Source organism: Branchiostoma lanceolatum, chromosome 19 (genome assembly GCF_035083965.1).
Source record: "Branchiostoma lanceolatum isolate klBraLanc5 chromosome 19, klBraLanc5.hap2, whole genome shotgun sequence".
NCBI lineage: Eukaryota > Metazoa > Chordata > Leptocardii > Amphioxiformes > Branchiostomatidae > Branchiostoma > Branchiostoma lanceolatum.
The window spans coordinates 8,305,455-8,324,350 of NC_089740.1; the positions used below are offsets into that span (position 1 = coordinate 8,305,455).

At 41.1% G+C, this 18,896-nt stretch overlaps 1 protein-coding gene across 1 annotated transcript; it reads right to left on the bottom strand.

Annotated features, from left to right (window-relative positions):
• Positions 1-4,211: 4,211 nt before the first annotated feature.
• LOC136425031 (sperm receptor for egg jelly-like) lies at positions 4,212-18,894 on the bottom strand. Its single transcript, XM_066413751.1, has 27 exons — positions 18,703-18,894; positions 18,160-18,297; positions 17,686-17,844; positions 17,203-17,328; positions 16,763-16,878; positions 16,239-16,461; positions 15,227-15,784; positions 14,713-14,893; positions 14,116-14,341; positions 13,668-13,827; positions 13,145-13,263; positions 12,439-12,561; positions 11,931-12,086; positions 11,364-11,489; positions 11,114-11,219; positions 10,821-10,912; positions 10,454-10,702; positions 9,917-10,129; positions 9,317-9,584; positions 8,999-9,135; positions 8,272-8,490; positions 7,663-7,914; positions 6,901-7,180; positions 6,334-6,438; positions 5,777-5,964; positions 5,283-5,354; positions 4,212-4,934 (listed from the first exon to the last, which is right to left on the bottom strand). The coding sequence occupies exons 6-27, from the start codon at positions 16,450-16,452 to the stop codon at positions 4,482-4,484; spliced, it is 4,497 nt and encodes a 1,498-aa protein (XP_066269848.1). The 5' UTR covers positions 16,453-16,461; positions 16,763-16,878; positions 17,203-17,328; positions 17,686-17,844; positions 18,160-18,297; positions 18,703-18,894; the 3' UTR covers positions 4,212-4,481.
• Between the last annotated feature and the right edge of the window lie 2 nt (positions 18,895-18,896).

The window sequence follows — 18,896 nt, forward strand, 5'->3', positions numbered from 1 at the left end:
TGATTGTGTATACATGTATGTAGTAGGCAATTAGTTATAAAGGTGACGAATTCTGTAAATAAGATGCATATGCGAAAAACAGACACCATGCGTGAAGGTTATTGACTGAAAACGTGCTCCGAAAAAGTCTAAATTCATCCTAATAAGAATGATACAACATTGTGATTTTTTTCCTCCCGTCAGCTATGTTTTGTTTATCTACTGTAACTATAACTTCGTAACCAACAATATATGTATATATCTAGCTAGGTCACATGAAGGTCACATGTGTAGACGTGTCATTTGAATTGGACTCTTCAGAATGCCTGCAGGCGCCTTTACCTATCGCTCGTTAAACATGAATAGTCATTATCACAAGGCACATGCGTGATTCATTTCCATTTGACTAGACACAGCAACAACATAACAACGATTACTGTACTATCCCGTGCAACGATTTTCGTATTTGACCTGATACGGCTAGCAACAGACATGTACTAGAGTCACTGGAGAACAATAGCAGTCCTCCTCGGCACATTCAGTCACTGATGTGCGTCGCCGATGATGATAATGATGATGATGTCTCTATTGATGAATATGATATAACTCTCTTGTGGGAATGATATTAACGTTTTGAATGGTTATGGATATGGTTCTTCGACGATCTTCTGAAGATCCAGTAGTAGTTGAAGGTTGAACTATAAAAGATCATGCGAAGTAAACGTACATACAATATCTAGATTATATCCATTAGACATAGACAGATATGCGTTGATTTGTTGTCTGATCTATTAAATATATACTTTGCGTTTCCCTGCAGATATTACATTCTTGATATTTTATTTTATTCGTATATGTTTATGGAGTATAAGGCAGAAAGCGATTGCTTATATGAAGCCTTCTACTCAACACATACAACAAAGAGACATAATGACATGCATAAATACAAACTGGATAAAAGAAAATTAACAATAGACAGTACAAGTTGGTATCTATCGCTGAATAAATCTTCCAGTACAGTGGATGTAAGTATGAACTATGTCGAATATATTACAGTTTTGTAAGTATGAGAGTGAAGTGGAACCGCGTAACAGAATAGAACATAGTGAGCTGTCGTTAAGTTGTTGAATGTCAGTTATGTTGGATAGAGATGATAACATGGTACTTCTTTGGGTGGTATAAAGTTTGCAGTGGAGGAGATAATGTTCAGTTGTTTCACTATAATGGCCACATTTACATGTAGGGCAATCTATACAATGGTGTAGAAATAGGTGGTGGTTTAACTGACTGAAATTTAAACGAAGCCTTGTAAGATGAACTGCATAATGTCTTTGGCCGTGAGAGAAGTGAGGGTGTTTGATCGGTCTATTGAAATGTGAGTCCAGTTCCTTTTTATAAACGTTGATCGTAAGCGATGCTTGGACATTAGAGGGCAGTTCATTCCCCAAGTGAATAGTTGAGGGCAAGAAAGATCTTTTACACTTTTCAGTTTTACAAACAATGGAGGTGAAATTCTGGTTGGCACGGAGATTGTATGGGACAATGTCACAAACACGTGGTGGGATGAGGTCTTGAAGGTATTGTGGTACGAAACCATTCAATATTTTCCAAAAGTGAATCAGCTTATGTTTTTGTCTTCTAATAGCCAATGTGTCCCAACCAACCTCGGCTAACAGAGACTCGTGTTTAGTGCCTCTCATGGCTCCAGTACAAACCCGTGCCGCAGATATTTGAACAGATTCAAGTAAATCTGAGTCTTTGCCGAGGAGGCTGCACCATACAACGTCTGCATATTCGATTAATGGCCGAATCATACTTAAATACAAGGTTTCCAGAGTTCCCCGGGGAACAAAATGTTGTATCCTTTTCAAAAGGTTTATACGTTTCATTGCCTTGGATGTTAATTCGGATACATGGTATGACCAAGACAAATCACGTTTTAAATGTAGTCCCAAGTGCTTATGACAATCAGCTTCCTTCAGTTCAACTCCCTTGAACACTAACGGTGGGTGATGGACCTTGATCTTTTTCATAGAAAATGTCATTAGTACGGTTTTGAGGGGGTTAAAAGTTACCAACCACTGGTCTGACCAGTCACCCACCAATTTAAGATCGTGGTTCAATCTGTTTGCTGAGACAAGACGATCCAAAACTATTTCCATCAGCGACGTGTCGTCAGCAAAAAGATTGGCTTCAGTTAGCAGATTGTCCACCAGATCATTAATAAAAACTAGAAAAAGAAGTGGCCCTAGGAGTGACCCCTGTGGGACACCTGCATCAATAGGTAACCAGCTGGAACATGACCCATTGATGACGACACGCTGCTTTCGATTCGTAAGGTACGACTCAATCCATTCCAGAAGTGATCCGGATACTCCCAGTTGACGCAACTTGAAAATAAGCCCAGCATGCCATACTTTATCAAAAGCTTTGGATATATCCAAGAAGACGGCACGGACTTCTAGACCTTGGTCTACTGCTTTGTGTAGCTTGTGAACAAGGTGCGTCAATGAATTAACAGTTGAATCACCGGGAGTGAAACCAGAATTTCGATCGGTAAGCAGGTTGTTGCCATGTAAATAGGTAGATAATGGAACATAAACTATACGTTCAAACACTTTAGAGACAGCGCATAAAAGTGAAATAGGCCTGTAGTTTTCCTTCGCCTGCTTATCGCCTTTCTTATACACAGGGACGACATTAGAAAGTTTCCAAATAGACGGGAAACAGGCGTATTTCAATGAAACATTAAACAAGTGTGACAGTGGTTCGGATACTGAAAGCGCAATACTCTTCAACAGTCTATTACTCAGGCCATCAGGACCAGTAGCCTTATTAATGTTAAGGTCTGATATTACTTTGTACACATCTGCGGGACAACAAGTAATTGAGTTGATAGATAAGTCTGTTCTGAGTACAAAGTTGGGAAAAGAGGCGCCTTCGGTATTAAGGTTTGTTTGAGCTGCAAAGTAGCAATTAAGAATATCGGCTTTAGCCTTGTCTTCCGATATAACAGTGCCATTTTCAAGTAGAGAAGGTAAAACACGATCGGTCTTACCAAGGAAGATTTCCTTGGAGACGGACCACCATTTTTTGGGGTTCAGAGTTGGATTGGCAAGGTCGAGACAAAGGTTATCCCGATGATTTCTCTTTGCTTGTCTAATCAAATCTGTACACTGATTGCGGACTTGTTTATAGGCACAAAACAAACTTGGGTTTTTAGTTCTTTTGTGTTTTCTGTACAGTCGCCTCTTTTTCCTAAGCAAGCACCTAATCTCACATGTCATCCAGGGCTTGTCTCTAGGACGAATGGTGACTACTTTACTAGGAATGACCAGCTTTATGACATTAGTGAGAGTTGCCATGAAAGCCTCGGCTGAGGCGTTCACGTCTGGAATGTGTTCCGATATCACGGAATTCCAATCTACATCAAAAATCTTCGAGTTAAGTTCTTCATAGTCAACATTCGTAAAGTCAAAAACAGTTCGTTTATAGGCTTTGGCTCTGGGGATCTTGACAGACATTATACCATAAGTAAGAGAATGGTCGCAGTTAGCCAGGGGAGGGTAAGTACCATGGTCCACGAAAAGACCAGGTGAGTCAGTGATAATGAGATCAAGCACCGATGATGACGTATTGGTACTGCGAGTAGGTTCTGATATCAACTGAGTAAAGTTGTTATCAGACACGAAACTGCTTATTATACCAGCTGCATTATCTGAGCTGCCATTAAAATCACCGAGTAAGACAATTACACTTTGCTCGGAAGGTCCACTGGCCATAACGGTATCTACAGACCGTTGCAGGTGGTCTATGAATGCTGAGCGTTCCTTCACATTCTGGCCAGGTGGTCTGTAGCATGCGCAAATATAAACATCCCAATTTCTTATTCTGACCTCGCACCAGATTGATTCGGAACCGAGTGTTTCCAAATCAGACCTTCTTTTACATGACAAATTAATTGATACATAAAGCGCAACCCCACCCCCATGCCTATTGCGGTCCCGTCGTAACGGGGATTGATATGATGACAATGTAATATCTGAGTCAGGGATGGATTCATCACACCAAGTTTCTGTTAGCGCAATTACGTCGAATCCCACATCTAGGGCAACAGACTCTAGTTCATGGAGTTTCACAAAGTCATTTGCAGGAAGACTCCTTACAGAGTCATTTGCAGGAAGACTCTTGATATGTACAATGGTTGAGCAATAGAAACTTCAGAATTGTCATTCCATATCTAAGCTAAAGTATATTTTTGATACAATTGTCAGTATCAGTCCCGTAGCAATAATAGATGTATATCTAGCCACTATTTAGGATTCTATGACTAATTTGTCTTCCTTCCGCTAGTATACATTAAGCTGTGCGTGGATCAAACCTATCAGTCTGGACTGACGTAGTCTGTACTTAATGTATGAAACTGGTGTTTCATTTCTCAAGGCAGTTAACTGAATAGGGAAACAAGCAAACAAAAATAATAAAAAAACAAGTAAAATGTCTCAGGAAAAGGTAATGTAACCGTCCCCTTGTGGGGTATCTTCTTCAGAGACGTCATCGTTCGAAGGACTCCATGCCCTTTTGACGTAACTGGGGAGGGGCGCGAGATACTGAGGATGGTCGGCACGTTCAACAGACAACTCATCACTGACAGTTCTGTCTGACGTTTGGCTGGTACCGTGGAGAGGGGAGAGATACCGGTCTCGGTACAAGTCTCGTCGTCCGAAGTCTTTTTCAAAGGCCACGTCGGTGAAGGATCTTTCAGACGTGTTCAAGGAGGTACGTCTGGACATGAGGTACTGATCTGAGTACTCGTCTCGATGTCCGAAATCTCCCCCATATGTACTATAACTGCTGACCGATTTGTTGTCAATGTTGCCGTGATTGCGTAGTGAGACTGGGTCTCTGACATAACGATCCTTGTACAACTGAAGAAGTTTCTTTCTCCTTCGTTCCTGGCGAAGAGAAGAAATAAAAAAAGGAATTATTGACAAATATGATAAAATGACCGTATGTTGTATACAATAGTATTTGAAATCTAGAATCCCAAATGTACCTTTTATTTTTGTGTATACACTTTTTTATGTGTGATAAGGAAATTTTTCTGCGACTACGTGTAGTGAGAGAGAAAGAGAGAGAGGGGTAGATTTATTTGAACCTGGCGCATAGACCGTATCCTACAATACAGAAATGTGCACAAAACTATAGCATATCTACGCAATACTATGCTTTTCACTAGATGCAGGTCAGTTGGCATGACAGGAGCAAATACAAACAGAAATGACTTAATGATCCAAACTCACCCAAACTGTCTCTTCCATGACATCCATCCGACGCTGTATTATGGAGATGGTCTCAGGAGTAACTTTAGTTTTCTACAAACAACAAAATAATGAAAGATTGAAACAAAGACGTAATATCGACAACATAGCAGCAACGTCTAGATTGAACATCTTAATGATCAAACACTTAAAGCATCAATTATCATCGACTTCCACATCAGTAGCGAAAACCGATTGGATACCCACAAACAAAGCGCATCTACAAAATTACATTATGTACCTACAAAGTTCATCAAATGCCATCACAATGTAAGCAAGGTATCTGCGTCAAAGTATTGTCCACAAACAAACATACACACGGCACCGAAAACAAAGTCTCCTACATGAAGCTGATAAAAGCTTTGCACCTTTCTTAATTTTGCGATTTTGTCAGAAAATGTGGAAATTCACAACCTTTAAAAGACAATGTGTTTACTTGCGTCCTTTTTCTACTTCGGTGATAAGAATCAATTTACCTTGGTAACGAGCTTGAAGAAGATGCTGACCAGAATGATCTTCACGGGTTGGAGGATGATGACGTCACTCAGGAAGGAGATGAGGAAGGCGAAGAGCCAGGCCTGAGACTTGGCCCTGCCGTAGTCGTTACCGTACAGGACAGTGAAGGCACCGGATACTATAACTATGGCAGCAACCAGGAGCCAGGCTGTAGGAGAAATAGGTTAGATATGTTAAACTAAACTACATTTAACATGAAGATCCAGGCCTGAGACTTGGCCCTGCCATAGTCGTTACCATACAGGACAGTAAAGGAACCGGACACTAGAACTGTGGCACCCACCAGGAGCCAGGCTGTAGGAGAAACGGATCAGTTACTGTAGAAATGGTCACCCTGAGACCCCACAATTCTGATCGTACAGGTGGCCCTTATGAACGGTGTTAGCCAGACATTTCGACAGGAAATTTCTAGATAGTACTATTACTACATGTGCTATTTATCTATCTACTGTGTCTGTAGAATACGGCAAACAAAAATCAACAACTAGCTGATGAACAGTTGACGAGACCATCTCACCTACTATGCGGCACCACCAAGGAAACGGCCGGTACGGCTTGTGGGTCACGGTAACCTTCGACCCTTCTTTCTTCACGATGTATCTAGTATCAACTTTCTTCAGAGCTGAAACACACGTTAAGAGATTGATATTGATGTTTTTATTGTTTCTTACCATTGGCACGTTATCATATCAGAGTGCATGAGATATTTCCTATCTACCGCGCCCAATCGAAACAATCTCCCCTTGTTAGAATTGGCATGAGGTATCTAGAAGGTGTCAACCCGAAAAACATGTCCACGTAAAGAGATAGGAACGCTGATAGAGATTGTTCCACTAAGACAAAGTTCACTGACGGATGTCTTGCGTGTACTATCATCATGCCCAACTATCATATCAGCCTACATAGGTCAATTTCTTTGCAGTTCATTCCATAAACCAGACCAAATCATACATGTATGACGATAATATTACACATATGTGGGATGGATTAGCCTTGTAGTATTGCTGTTGAATAGTCGTTGTCATACACTGTACCAAAATGATTGTCGACAAGCAAATCTCATTGATCAATTTTTATCCCTCACCTCCTTCTTTCTTTAACTTCTCGATATAGACGGACGGGTCGGCCGTGTACTCTGCGTCAAACTTCGACTCGGCGTCTTCACCCTTCGGCAGGTAGCGCGGTAGAACAAGCTCCGCGCCGTGCTGACCCTTACGGGGGACGCCGTAACTTTCCTTTCCCTTCGGTTTGGACGCGTTTGCTGACTTTGGTGATTTCTGCCTTGTCCCAGAGTACCGAAAAAGCACCACGATGAGGACGTTTATCGGAAGAGCTATCAGGGAGCTCTCTAGGCCGATGATGAACTGAAAGGGACATTGATATTTAGATAAATAAATTAGAATAACCAAGCGCATGTATCTTCCTTTCACTGCCGGTGTTCAAAATTCGGAAGTCAAATTCACTTAACCAGTTAAACTGACAGCAGCTTCCTTACCTGCTTAATAATTGGTTATCACTATCTTATCTGAGTTGACCGTCCGATCAATCGGCTATGTTAATCTTCGCAAGACAATGGTAAATTAATTTACGTTATTGTTTCTCCATTTAGACATATTTATGTATTATTCAAATCAGCAGTGTTTTTGTTTTGTCCTGGTATGTTAATCACTGTCTGTTCATATATTGTCTTGATGTATATAAAAATACCTAAAATATTAGAAAAAGCAGACTTGGTTTCTCCCGGTATGTTAGTTCATATTCTGTTAATATTGTTTGATCTAAATAAAAATGAAATAATCCTTTAAAACACTTATGTATATAAAATGCTTAGAAAAAGCAGACTTACCGTAGTCAAGCTGAAGGGCAGTTCCAACTCGATGTCCCCTATCGTGACCTTTGACAGGAAGTTCCTGTCTCCCCGGTAGAACATGATGTTGACTAACATGAAGGACATGAGGAGGGACAGACAGCAGGAGATCCTCTGCACACGGGTGAAGTGGTTGGAAGGAAATTTCACTACAGACACCCACAAGTGATGAGACAGGAACCCCTTTCCCTTCGTGGTCTTCGACAGTTGTTTGTGTGCTTTCTTCTGCCGCTGTTAGATGTAAGGAGAAAGAGCATAACATCAACATCAACAAACAAGCTGCTAAGGGACCCAAACCTATACCACTCTTGTAGGGCCCAATAGCTGCCACTCAAATTCAAGGTTGTAGCATGCCAGAAGAAATATATACAAATCGATAGTACATGTATACCGTACCATGACAAAAGGCAACTGGAATGCTAACAAAGAACGTGCATCCAAAACTGGGATCCAAACTCGTAACCACTTGCCGCAATCACGGCGACCGTCTAGGTCAAATAGATAAGCAAATGAATCTGCAGTCAAATGATATTTCATCAACAACATTAATCAAAGAGCTTGTTTCGAAATAAGGAAACTTTCAGTAACCTTCCGTTCATCAGCCAGGTCCGCCCTTCTCCCGATGAAGACCGCCACGATGTACAGGGCCATCACGACGCACACGGTCACGAGGGCGATCAGACTTCTCTGCAGGTCAAAGGTGAAGGAACGCCCCAAATCCAGCGGGTTGGGCGCCACGAAACCAGCGAAGGCCGTCAGGTGGTCACAGATGCAGTGTAGCTGCTCATCGGTCGACTGGGGTCCAACCTTAAAGATAATGGAAACGGAGATGTGAAATTGGTCAGTTTATAATTAGAAGGATGCCAGCGTTGGTAACACCCAATGTCCACGTGGCGACCTCGCTGCGACCTCAAATTTAACAGGGCGCTCAACTCAGATCTTTTTACGCTTAACATGTTTTGTAGCCAGTTTTATTGCAGTCATACTTTTACATTTTGCATGATATTCCAATTATTTGTCAAGAGAAACAAAGCTCTAGGTCAGGTCGCAGCAAGATGGCGGTCCGAATAGAAAGGGGGGTCTTAGTAGAGAGAGAAAGAGGAAAATCGATTCACATTGAAGTTACCAAAATAATGAAAATCCGATGATATATATGAAGAGAGGTATGCTTTATTCTTATTGCTATTGGGTGGGCCGACTACTATTCTTCGCAGCCAGGGGCTGAATTGCAAGAGCTTATAGAGCTTATAGACCATAGGAAATGCAAATGGATATCTAATCAAGCACAGAAAATTATCACTTTTCTACCGCCCACCTCACATCCATTGTCCGTCCAAAGTCTTGTCGTTTGATTGAAGAAGATGCATTTGGATACAGTTATGCTGATGTTGTAGCGAACACTTGAGGCTGATGTCTGACCATTCTCGTCAACGGTCGGAACTCTTTGGATTCCTGTGTTAAAGCAATTAAAGCATGGATTATCTTTTAAGTTCAACATAATACTAGTACCATGGAGCAACTCAGATTCGCATAGTCTTTATGGAGACTGAACGATTGAACAGCGCAGATTAAGTGCATGTAGACAACTGAAATACTTTAGACATGGAAACGTAATATTAACGCGTTTACTCACCTAGAGCCCACGTCTCTTGTTCATTACTGATGTTCAGGGCAGTCTGGTTTAGAAACCACGTGAACGGCTGCATGGATGCCACAGGTCTTCCTGCTGAAGTGTACCCTGTCCGTGTCAGTGTAACGTTATGACTGTAGTCGCCAGGTGATACCACGGCACCACGCTTCAGGTAAACCCTTAACGTGACGTTGACGTCGTCACTGCTGACGTCAGGGATGACGCGGACGTAGAAGGCCACACCTGGTTCTGTCGTGTTGAAGTTATGCAACTGTTGGAATAAACACCACCAGAAATCTTAATCCAACGGCATTATAAAAAAATCAACCTTAGAGTATTTATCCGAACATCTCATGAAACATCTTTAATAAAAAGGAAAATCTGGTACCAGGATTTTCTGCGCCAATCAACAATAAAAGAGAAAACGTGGAATATAGGACGAGGGGCGGGATAGACTTCGATTCACCTTTGACCTGTCTAAAAATCCAATGTTTCCGGAAGAATGTTGTGGAGTCGTTTAACTGGTTCAATAGTCTTTGCAAGTACCCCATGTAAGGTTATTAGTAAAATTAGAGTAGAGTAAAGAAATAACATGTAACCTACCGATATTTGTCCACTGTTAGATGATGTGGCTGTACCGTTCACAAGTCTTGCTTTGTTTACTACTGGATTTATTGATTCGATCCGTTCGTCCTTCTCAAGGTTGCTAACAAAAACTTTCTGTCCTTTCCCGAGAACGGTGAGCCCCAGAACCGCCGTTCTGACGTCCCTGGCGTTGTCGGCGTACTCGAATGGGTTTTGTGGTGTGAAATAAGTCTGGAACATACAAGACAAAAAAAATCTCATATATGGGCTAAAACCAGGGTCTGATGTTGCAAATATTCTCATTGTCTGTCAATCTAAAACAAAACAAAAAAACCTCATCTCTATCGAGCGTGTGAATTGGTGAGTATCGCGACATTAGGTACACCATATTGTCATCTTTTATTTTTTGTATCTGCACGTTTATATCCCTTCAATTAAAATAATGATTTTCAAAGGAACCCTATTTATGTTAAAATTGACCATGGGGCTTTTGCCATGGAATAGTATTTCAAATACCTTGTATTAGTTTTTCTAGGAAGTATGTGTTTTCCAAACCTGAGATCCCACCGTGCCGTTGACACATAGTTTCGTAGTGGTGTTTTCGGGTATCTGGAAGTACGCCCTGGTGTCCTCCTGTGTCTGTATGAGCCGTGCCCCGAGTCCGTCACAGCTGGACCTCGCCAGGGACATCAGGAACTCGTTAGCCTTGACCAGAGTCGGTTTCTCGTCCCGGTTCTTCCTCGATATCATCGTCAATGCTAGGTTGTCGATTGTTTCAAAAGCAGTGGTGGTGGCCTGTTCGTTCTGGTAATGTCAGAGTAAATGACAAATCGTATTACATGGTATCAACGTATATGGCAACATACTATTAGAGAAATGAAATGTAATTGAAAAGAATAGATCTTGTGTTAGGTAATGTCACCTTTTCAAAGTCTGTTGTCCTGTTCTGAAGTTGTGCCTCTTCCCTCTGCTTTTCTGCGCTTTCACTTGACGCTTCCAAGACATTGACAGCTCCTATAAGACAAAAGAAACACATCAGGCCTAATTTGATTAACAAAGAGAATATGCTTTGCTGGATGCTTCTTCATTTGATTGGATTGGATTGGATTAGTAGTGAGGAATATGATTTTGGGACCATTGTATCAAAGAGAGTATTTTTGTGTGCGTATAATTGGTAACTTCAGTGTCTTTTTGCTCGTTTCCAGAATTTCTTACCTGTTACAAGATGGGCAGCTATTCTTTCTAGTTCCTCCGTCCCAACTTCCGATGACTTTGTCGTCAGCACCTCTTCTAACTTCTTCAAAGTGTCGGCAGCCTTTACCTGTCAGAATAAAGTAACAGAAGATACCTTACTCTCAAAATATCTGTCATTGATTGTAGAAAGTCCCAATTAGCAGCGCACTTTCCTTCCCAAAAAACATTTCTCAAAGATACAAATAAAATATGGCCTTAGCTCCAACCCTACCTGCGACTCGTCCGATAGTTCCTCCGGCTTATTGGTCACGTGCTCCAGCGTGCCTGACACCTGTTTCACCTGCTGCACGTCCAGCACCTGCAACTTCTCCAGAATATCCACCATCTGATCCCGGGCCTGTGTGGTCAACATCGCACAATATTAAAGATGTGAGTATATGATGTAATGCAGTGTAGTGTAGTTTACACCACGCTGGTTAGAAATGAATTCAATGTACATTAACGCGTCTGGCTTTCTGCCTTTGGGTAACTATTTAATGTTTGTATACACTAGTATCTCCACACGTTCACGTAGATAAAGTTTCCTCTATTTCTAGTGTAATGGGCATCAAAATTACTCTCTAATAACTGGATTCAGCTGTTATTTGTGTATGTCATGCAAGATTTGCAATGTAAAATGTCATCAGCATCACCACCACCATCATCATCATCGTCATCATCATCATCATCATCATCATCATCATCGTCATCATCGTCATTATCATCATCATTATCATCCCAATAGTTGCTGTAGGGGAAGCATGACGTTCTACACAAAGTGAATTGACGAGAAGCAAACCTCGGTTCTTGTATTATTCTCGACGTCTGTTGCGTTAGCGACGTTCAGCACAGATGCAGCACTTGAGATGGATGACGTAGTCTGTTGTACGTCATCGACGTCCAACCTTTCTAAAACGGTCTCCACAAACTCATCCACTTCCTCGGGTGGCCTTACCTGGAAATGATAAAATCTTTGATGGTGAATTTCTTTATGAGCAAAAAAGAAGCAACCAAAAAGGTTTTAATTTCTGTATGTGAACAAGCACATACACTCACTAATCACAAAATAACGATCAAAGTAGAAAGAATACATGGAGTTCTACACTGTGCATGCAACAACACCCACAAGCTTTCTCAAGCTAGGTATGATTAAAAGTTATTGACACAGCAAAAGTAGAAGAAATCCTACATAGCCTAATCCTATACTGTATCATCAAAACCCTAACAAAGTATATTACGTACAGATTCTACGTAAATCCTTTTTGGAAATATCATTTGTGTACATGACATGGATGATAAGTTCTTACATTTGTTATAACCCTTGTGACTGCGAAGGCCCCGAAGACGTCCGTCACACGGATGACGACCTCCAACTCGTAGTCATCGTCTGGGTTTCCTGTAGGCAGTCTGATTGGAGGGGTGCTGGAGACCTGGGTCATGATCAATCGTGAAAAGATGTTTAATTAAGTGATTTACCACTCACCCACAGGAGACATTGGTAATTATGTATCAAAGTTCAACTATTATTTCCAACACAGGTATTTGGACTTATCCACATTTGCGACTTATCAAGTCCAGTACTTATCATGGTATGAGCAATCCACTGGAAAGAGCGATCCACTGGTAATTCCAAACACTTGTGTTGGAAATTATAGTTTAACTTTGATACTGAATGACTTCTACCAACAGATGAACTTTAAAGAGAGTGCTGGTAATTAGTTCCTACAAAACACATGGACATTCACTATTGCAACATAATGCACTTCAAAGAACAGCATCACCAAATAGGCCTTTTTCTAGACCTATCAATGCAATCTAAAATCTTATTTATAAATCTTTAAGACTAAGTCGAGATATCATTGGTCATTTCCCTATGGCCATGACGTGGGACAGATAATAAATAGAAAGCATCATCATACACGCGTGACACGGTGGTTTAACCACACTTATTTTGTAAAGAGCTTAAGTATAGAGAGGTAACCCATTGAAAGATGATAAGAGCAAATAACTGACCGGTCCACTGTACAAGAGGTGCTGGTTGATGATGGCAGTGGAATTGACGGAGGCAACATTGACATCCGCTGCAGTGTACTCAAAGTCATAGCGCAGTGGCAGATCCGGATCGCTGAAGCCTGGAGGACAGTGTCATATTTCCAAGAAACCACATGTCATGTCTGATTGCTACACAACTTTGTCAATTTTCAGCAGCTAGATGAGAATTGGCCACAATTGATGATTAAACTATATCTTGGTTTACTTTAAGCTACTGTTTTTTTGGGTCAAATTCAAAGACGTTATTTATATAGACGTTTAACTAACGTTACAGGATTACTTCATCCATGATAAGGATTGTAAGTCCATCAATGTACCACTTATGGAGTATTTCAGCAGTACAGTACGCTGTAAAATGTAGTACATGAAACTGTACCGGTAGGTTCAAAATCAGCAGTATAACTGTAATTAACTGCCATATGTAAAAAAAATGGCAAAAAAGCTGAACCTGGATATGACTTTTAGTTGAATCTGTTACTAGTACCTTGACACTGTATCTCAAAAAAGCCTTCTGACGTATTTGAAGCGTGGACAGCACAGTCTCCAACAGTCGGTGATTCATTCAACGTGAAGGAGTACTCGGCAGAACCAGATTCAGTTGTGTTACTGTCTGTCACTATAGCAGTTACAGTATACGTCCCCTGCTGCTTATATGTATTAAATGAGGGAGAATTGTAAAGTGGTTATGTGACGTAAATATGTGTGTAATCTATAAGAATAGATTACATTTACCCATTGATAACTCTAGTCAAATCATGGCAAAATTTGAAGATGAAAAAAAAGAAAATAAAGACATGATACAACATTCATAAAAAGCTAGATGGATTCACTCGTAAAAACATAATGAAAAAGGCATTTCGTGCAAGAACTATGTATGTTGAAATTAGCAGATTGTTAGCATCTAAATTAGAAAAAACAGATTCCGTACGTACCGTATTGAAGACCCCGGCCCTGAATGAAACGTGGTCTTGACTCCTGTCGTTTAGAATGTTCATGTTCCAGTCATCGTTCGTCCAAGCTACTCCCTGTGTCTGCACCAATGTCCAGTTGTGTCTGTACTTGTTGGGATCTGCTCGACAGTTGCTGCACAGCACGGACAGTCTCATCTTTTCTCCAGAGTTGATTTTGGGACCACAGGTCCCGTAGGTTGCGTCACAACTGTAAACGTTCAAACAGAAACAATAACTGATAAAGACGCTAAGTCTTGAAGATTACTAACCTACATCCAGATAGCTTGCAAGATATCCTCTATAGAATCTGTGTAGCTGTTTGATTATACCCTCTTAATGGCATAGTTATGTTGAACGCTATGCTGCCCCTACGGCTGCTGAATAGCCATGGGACCGTTGAGGTGAAGTGAGAGTTATACTGAAGGCATAGAGTAGGAGCAGCAGAAACTCATTCTAAGATGTTGACAGTTCATGTGGAAAGGATGTTGTTTAGGAACCCAAAACTTAATCACCATTCGTTAGGTCCATTTGTAGTATTAAAAGAAAATGGTTAAGATACTAAATAAATTGCATACTCACATGATCGATGTTAGCGGAATGGTTGAACGAACAACCTCTATGATTTGACTTGCAGAGACACTGTTCCTGATTGGTGCAGACACCTCCACGGTAAAGGTAAGCTCGGAGTGGAGCGTTTCAAGGTCAAGGGTCACGGTAAGTAGGCCGTCAGTACCTCCGTTCAGTGCAGGGCAAACTCCATCTGTATTAATGTGTGGGTTAAACTCGTTTTTGTTGCATGCAACACAATGTTATGGAGAAGCATTGTTTACATAGTCAAGTCACTAAAAATACGTAAAGGAAGAAGACATTCGGGATCTGTAATGATTCATTAAGTCAGATACATCTAAACACTTACACAGAAGCAAAACAGCCACGATATAGAGAGAGCATATAATTTCAAACGGTATGACATACTTAAGGTAATATAACTTCACCCAATATGGTATCATTGAAAGCTAAAACATTAAGTTTACACTTCCTCATTTCTAAGCGATGGAGAAGACCACGCGTGCTTGTATACAACAACACTCACCAGTAGAGTTACAGGACCAGCGATAGTCGAGATCCTTGCTCTTTGATATGACTCCGTCCGGATCAGATGACAGCGTAGCCGCATCCAACGTGACCCTCCCCGTACCCACCTGTCTTCTGAACCCTCCTAGGATACCAGCGATGAGAGGGGAGGCCTTGATGTCCACTGAGGCACTGGTACTTGTACTTGACACTACGACGCCTGTGTTGGTCTCATTCACAGTCACTGTTAATCTGAACAGGTATAACCCATACTCAAGGGTCCGGGAAGGAACAAGGATGTCCGCTTTTGTGGAAACAATGCCGGGAAGATCTTGCCATTGTTTTCCACCAGATGACAATGACTCCCACTGATACATTACATCACGTGTTTCAGTGCAGTTTGCACCGACGCCAAACCGACTGTTCAGCCTGAATGCTCTACTGCGAGTTGTGGACATCCCACCGCCAGAGATGGTCACCTCAGGTGTGCAGTAGGTGCATCCGTATCCACCAGGTGTGTTCACACAGGTAGAGCCGTAAGGACAAGTCGCCGTTCTTTCCTGACACTCATCGAAATCTGAGGAGCAAAAGGAATATTCTGATATCAAATACCCGTCGAAATTAATCATTAGAATAAAGATAAAGATAAAGGGGGAGAAAGAAACATAATAATTACATCAAAAGCTCTAGAATTGTTGTACTTAATTCGCAGAGCTAGAGAAGCTAACCGTTACGACAATCAGGAAGAATGTACTTTACACGTTCCCTGTTTCAGATATTTAACCTTTAGACTTAAGTCCGTGAATAAATCGTATGATAAGTGACTGAGTAACAAATTTCTTTATTCACAACAACATATTGACAAGAGCTAAAGTTTTGGTGACCATCTATCACCTTCCTTTTTGTTCTATTGCCCTGCGGAAGATGATAGAGGGTCACAGAAACACCAAACTTATGTTACACAGTGAAAGCTTTAATGTCTTCAACACTTCTGAGATAGCATTTACTGCTACAAACAATACAACAAGTACCTGTTACTGTTACCGTTGCTCCCAGGAACGGGAACGATGAATTCCCCGCAGTATCGTTGATGTAGTTCTGTAAATGTCCCTCCACAGTTGCGGGTAACAAAGGTGTTTCCCCTTCAACAAGTGTCAATGATTGAAAGGCAATCAAGCTGCCTCTCTCAAACCTTATAAACCCTGGAGTCCCAAATCTTCTGGTTTCCATGATGGAATCCACCATGTAGCTGAACTGTACAGCAAAAAAATATTAGAGATCGTCGTAATTATGGTGCTACACTATTTTTTACAATGAATATGTATGAATTACAAGTCAACAATAATGCTGTGCTTTTGATTCGTTAGAATCTACTCATGAGAGGCAATTTAGATCTTTAGAAGACGTCAAAGAGAATGACAGGTACTTTTTAAGGACTTGACAAGTAAGTATTTATGACTCAGTCTGTTTTATGAGACGCCAGCTTAAAGCTGATTCATATTTAAAAAAAATTCTGTACAAGGCACTAAAGGCAGTATATAGACATCATACTTACGTGATTTAAGTGTTCTTTCCTGCTCCTTTCATACTGCACTCCACTTGGCGAGTGCTTTTCTGGTTCATAGTCAAAACTGGCATTGTATAAAAGGCGGACGTAGAACCTGTTCAAAGCTGTAATGATGTGCAAAATCACGAAGTAAGTCAATGGCCATACGTATTACTATTGTATATCAAACTGTAATATCGTGCTACAATAATCGTTCTTGTCGTGTAGCTTTATACAAAGGCAAAGACTTTGGACTTCAGCTTCAATTCTCCTAACCAAGAAAACTGTTCTGTCAATTGAAAGTACTTTGTAAGTAAATAGATCATACTGCAACCACGAATGGACAGCCCGGACAGTGGCATACGCATTTGAAGATGCGCGTTTACTGACAAGGCAGAAGTATATAAAGTCGTCTAGACAAAGGAAACACCTGAAGGCTCCGTACATACCTGTACAGCTGCCCTGGTAGCGTATGAGCCACGGAAGACAGTCACATCGGTAGCTTCCTACTGTGTTAAAGCAGCGTTCCCGGGATCCTTTGCAGGGTCTCTCAGATAAGCTGCACTCGTCTAGATCTGTGCCAAAAACATGTCAGACAAGATCAAATTTAGTGTACAAACGTCTTTTACGAGAGCGGATCGAAATGTAATTCAAGTTTCACCATGTCAGGCATGATATTTGCTTCTGACGGACTTCCAAGGGGGTGGTCATCTTGAAATCAACTCAGACGCACAATTCGGAACAGCAACCTTTGCCTTAACCTGTGTGCTCTTAAAAACGAACCTGCTATGATACAACTTGCATTACTTTTCTACTCTTTGATAGACAGTTCGCCGATCTTTCCAGTTATCTTAAATGCTAAATTGGTAAAAGTATTGATGGTTTCAAAGACAGGCAATTTTCATTTTTTGAGTGCACTTTGTGATACTTACCAACACATCTGAATCCATTTCCGACCCATCCGCTGTTACATCTACAGGTTGGCCCCGGCCTGACATCTAGACAGGAGGCTTGGGCGTGGCAGGGTCCTAAACACGTGACAGGTGGGCGGATGCTGGTTGTTGTGTACGCCGGTGGATGGGTTGTTATTCCTTTTTGAAAGTTATAGAAATTTTAGAATATGATATTCATTTTGAAGTTTGACCAATCCGACACAACTAAAGGAAATATTTCAAAGACATATTATATGATTTATGTCTAATATCTACAAAAGAGGTAACTCATGGTTCTAGAACTAGCTTTGTGCATGCCAAACTTTGGACACAGAAACAATTTGAGAACAACATAAATTTGAAATATTTCAAGAAATCTAGTACAGCAATATTAATGCTATGCGTTGGCACGCTGTGTGAAAACTGGAATTGATTGAATGATAGCGTTTAAAAGCTCTACCCAAAAAGGAATACCTGAACATCCAGTTCCACGAAAGAGACCATCTCCTGTATATCCAGGCTTGCAGGTACAAGTCGCATCAAGAGCAGGAGCGGGATTATCCGTACAAGTGGCTTCATCAACACACGGACGATTCAAACAGGCATTTTTATCTACAGGATGCAAAATAAAGAAACAATTTGGCCACACCGTTACCTGATACTAAATAATAGCTCTACTCTACTGCACCTGCAAGGCTTTACTGGTCAAAATAGCTTCTCTTTATATGCTTCTTAGATCATGTGGAACTATACGAAGGGTGAAAAACTTTAGAGCTTATATCACATACATTTTGTAGTCGTCTGAATTTTCTTACTTCCCTGTATGTTCTTCTTAAATCATGTAGAACTATACGAAGGGTGAAAAACTTTAGAGCTTATATATCACATACATTTTGTAGTTGTCTGAATTTTCTTACTTCCATGTATGTTCTTCTTAAATCATGTAGAACTATACGATTGGAGAACATCTCTCAGGCTCGTATCCCCTGCATTTTGCAGCTGTCTTGATTTTCCTACCATTACAGTCTGGAACGCTAGAGCTCCAGGTTCCGTCCGCCTGGCAGGTAACACTGGTACTGCCGTCTATGACGTATCCACGGTCACATCTGAACGTCACCACGCCTGGAAAGGTGTTCTCCTCGGCAGGAGTCAGACTACCGTTCAACGGGGCTGTCAGATTTTGACACTCAACCGCTGCATTGACAAGAACA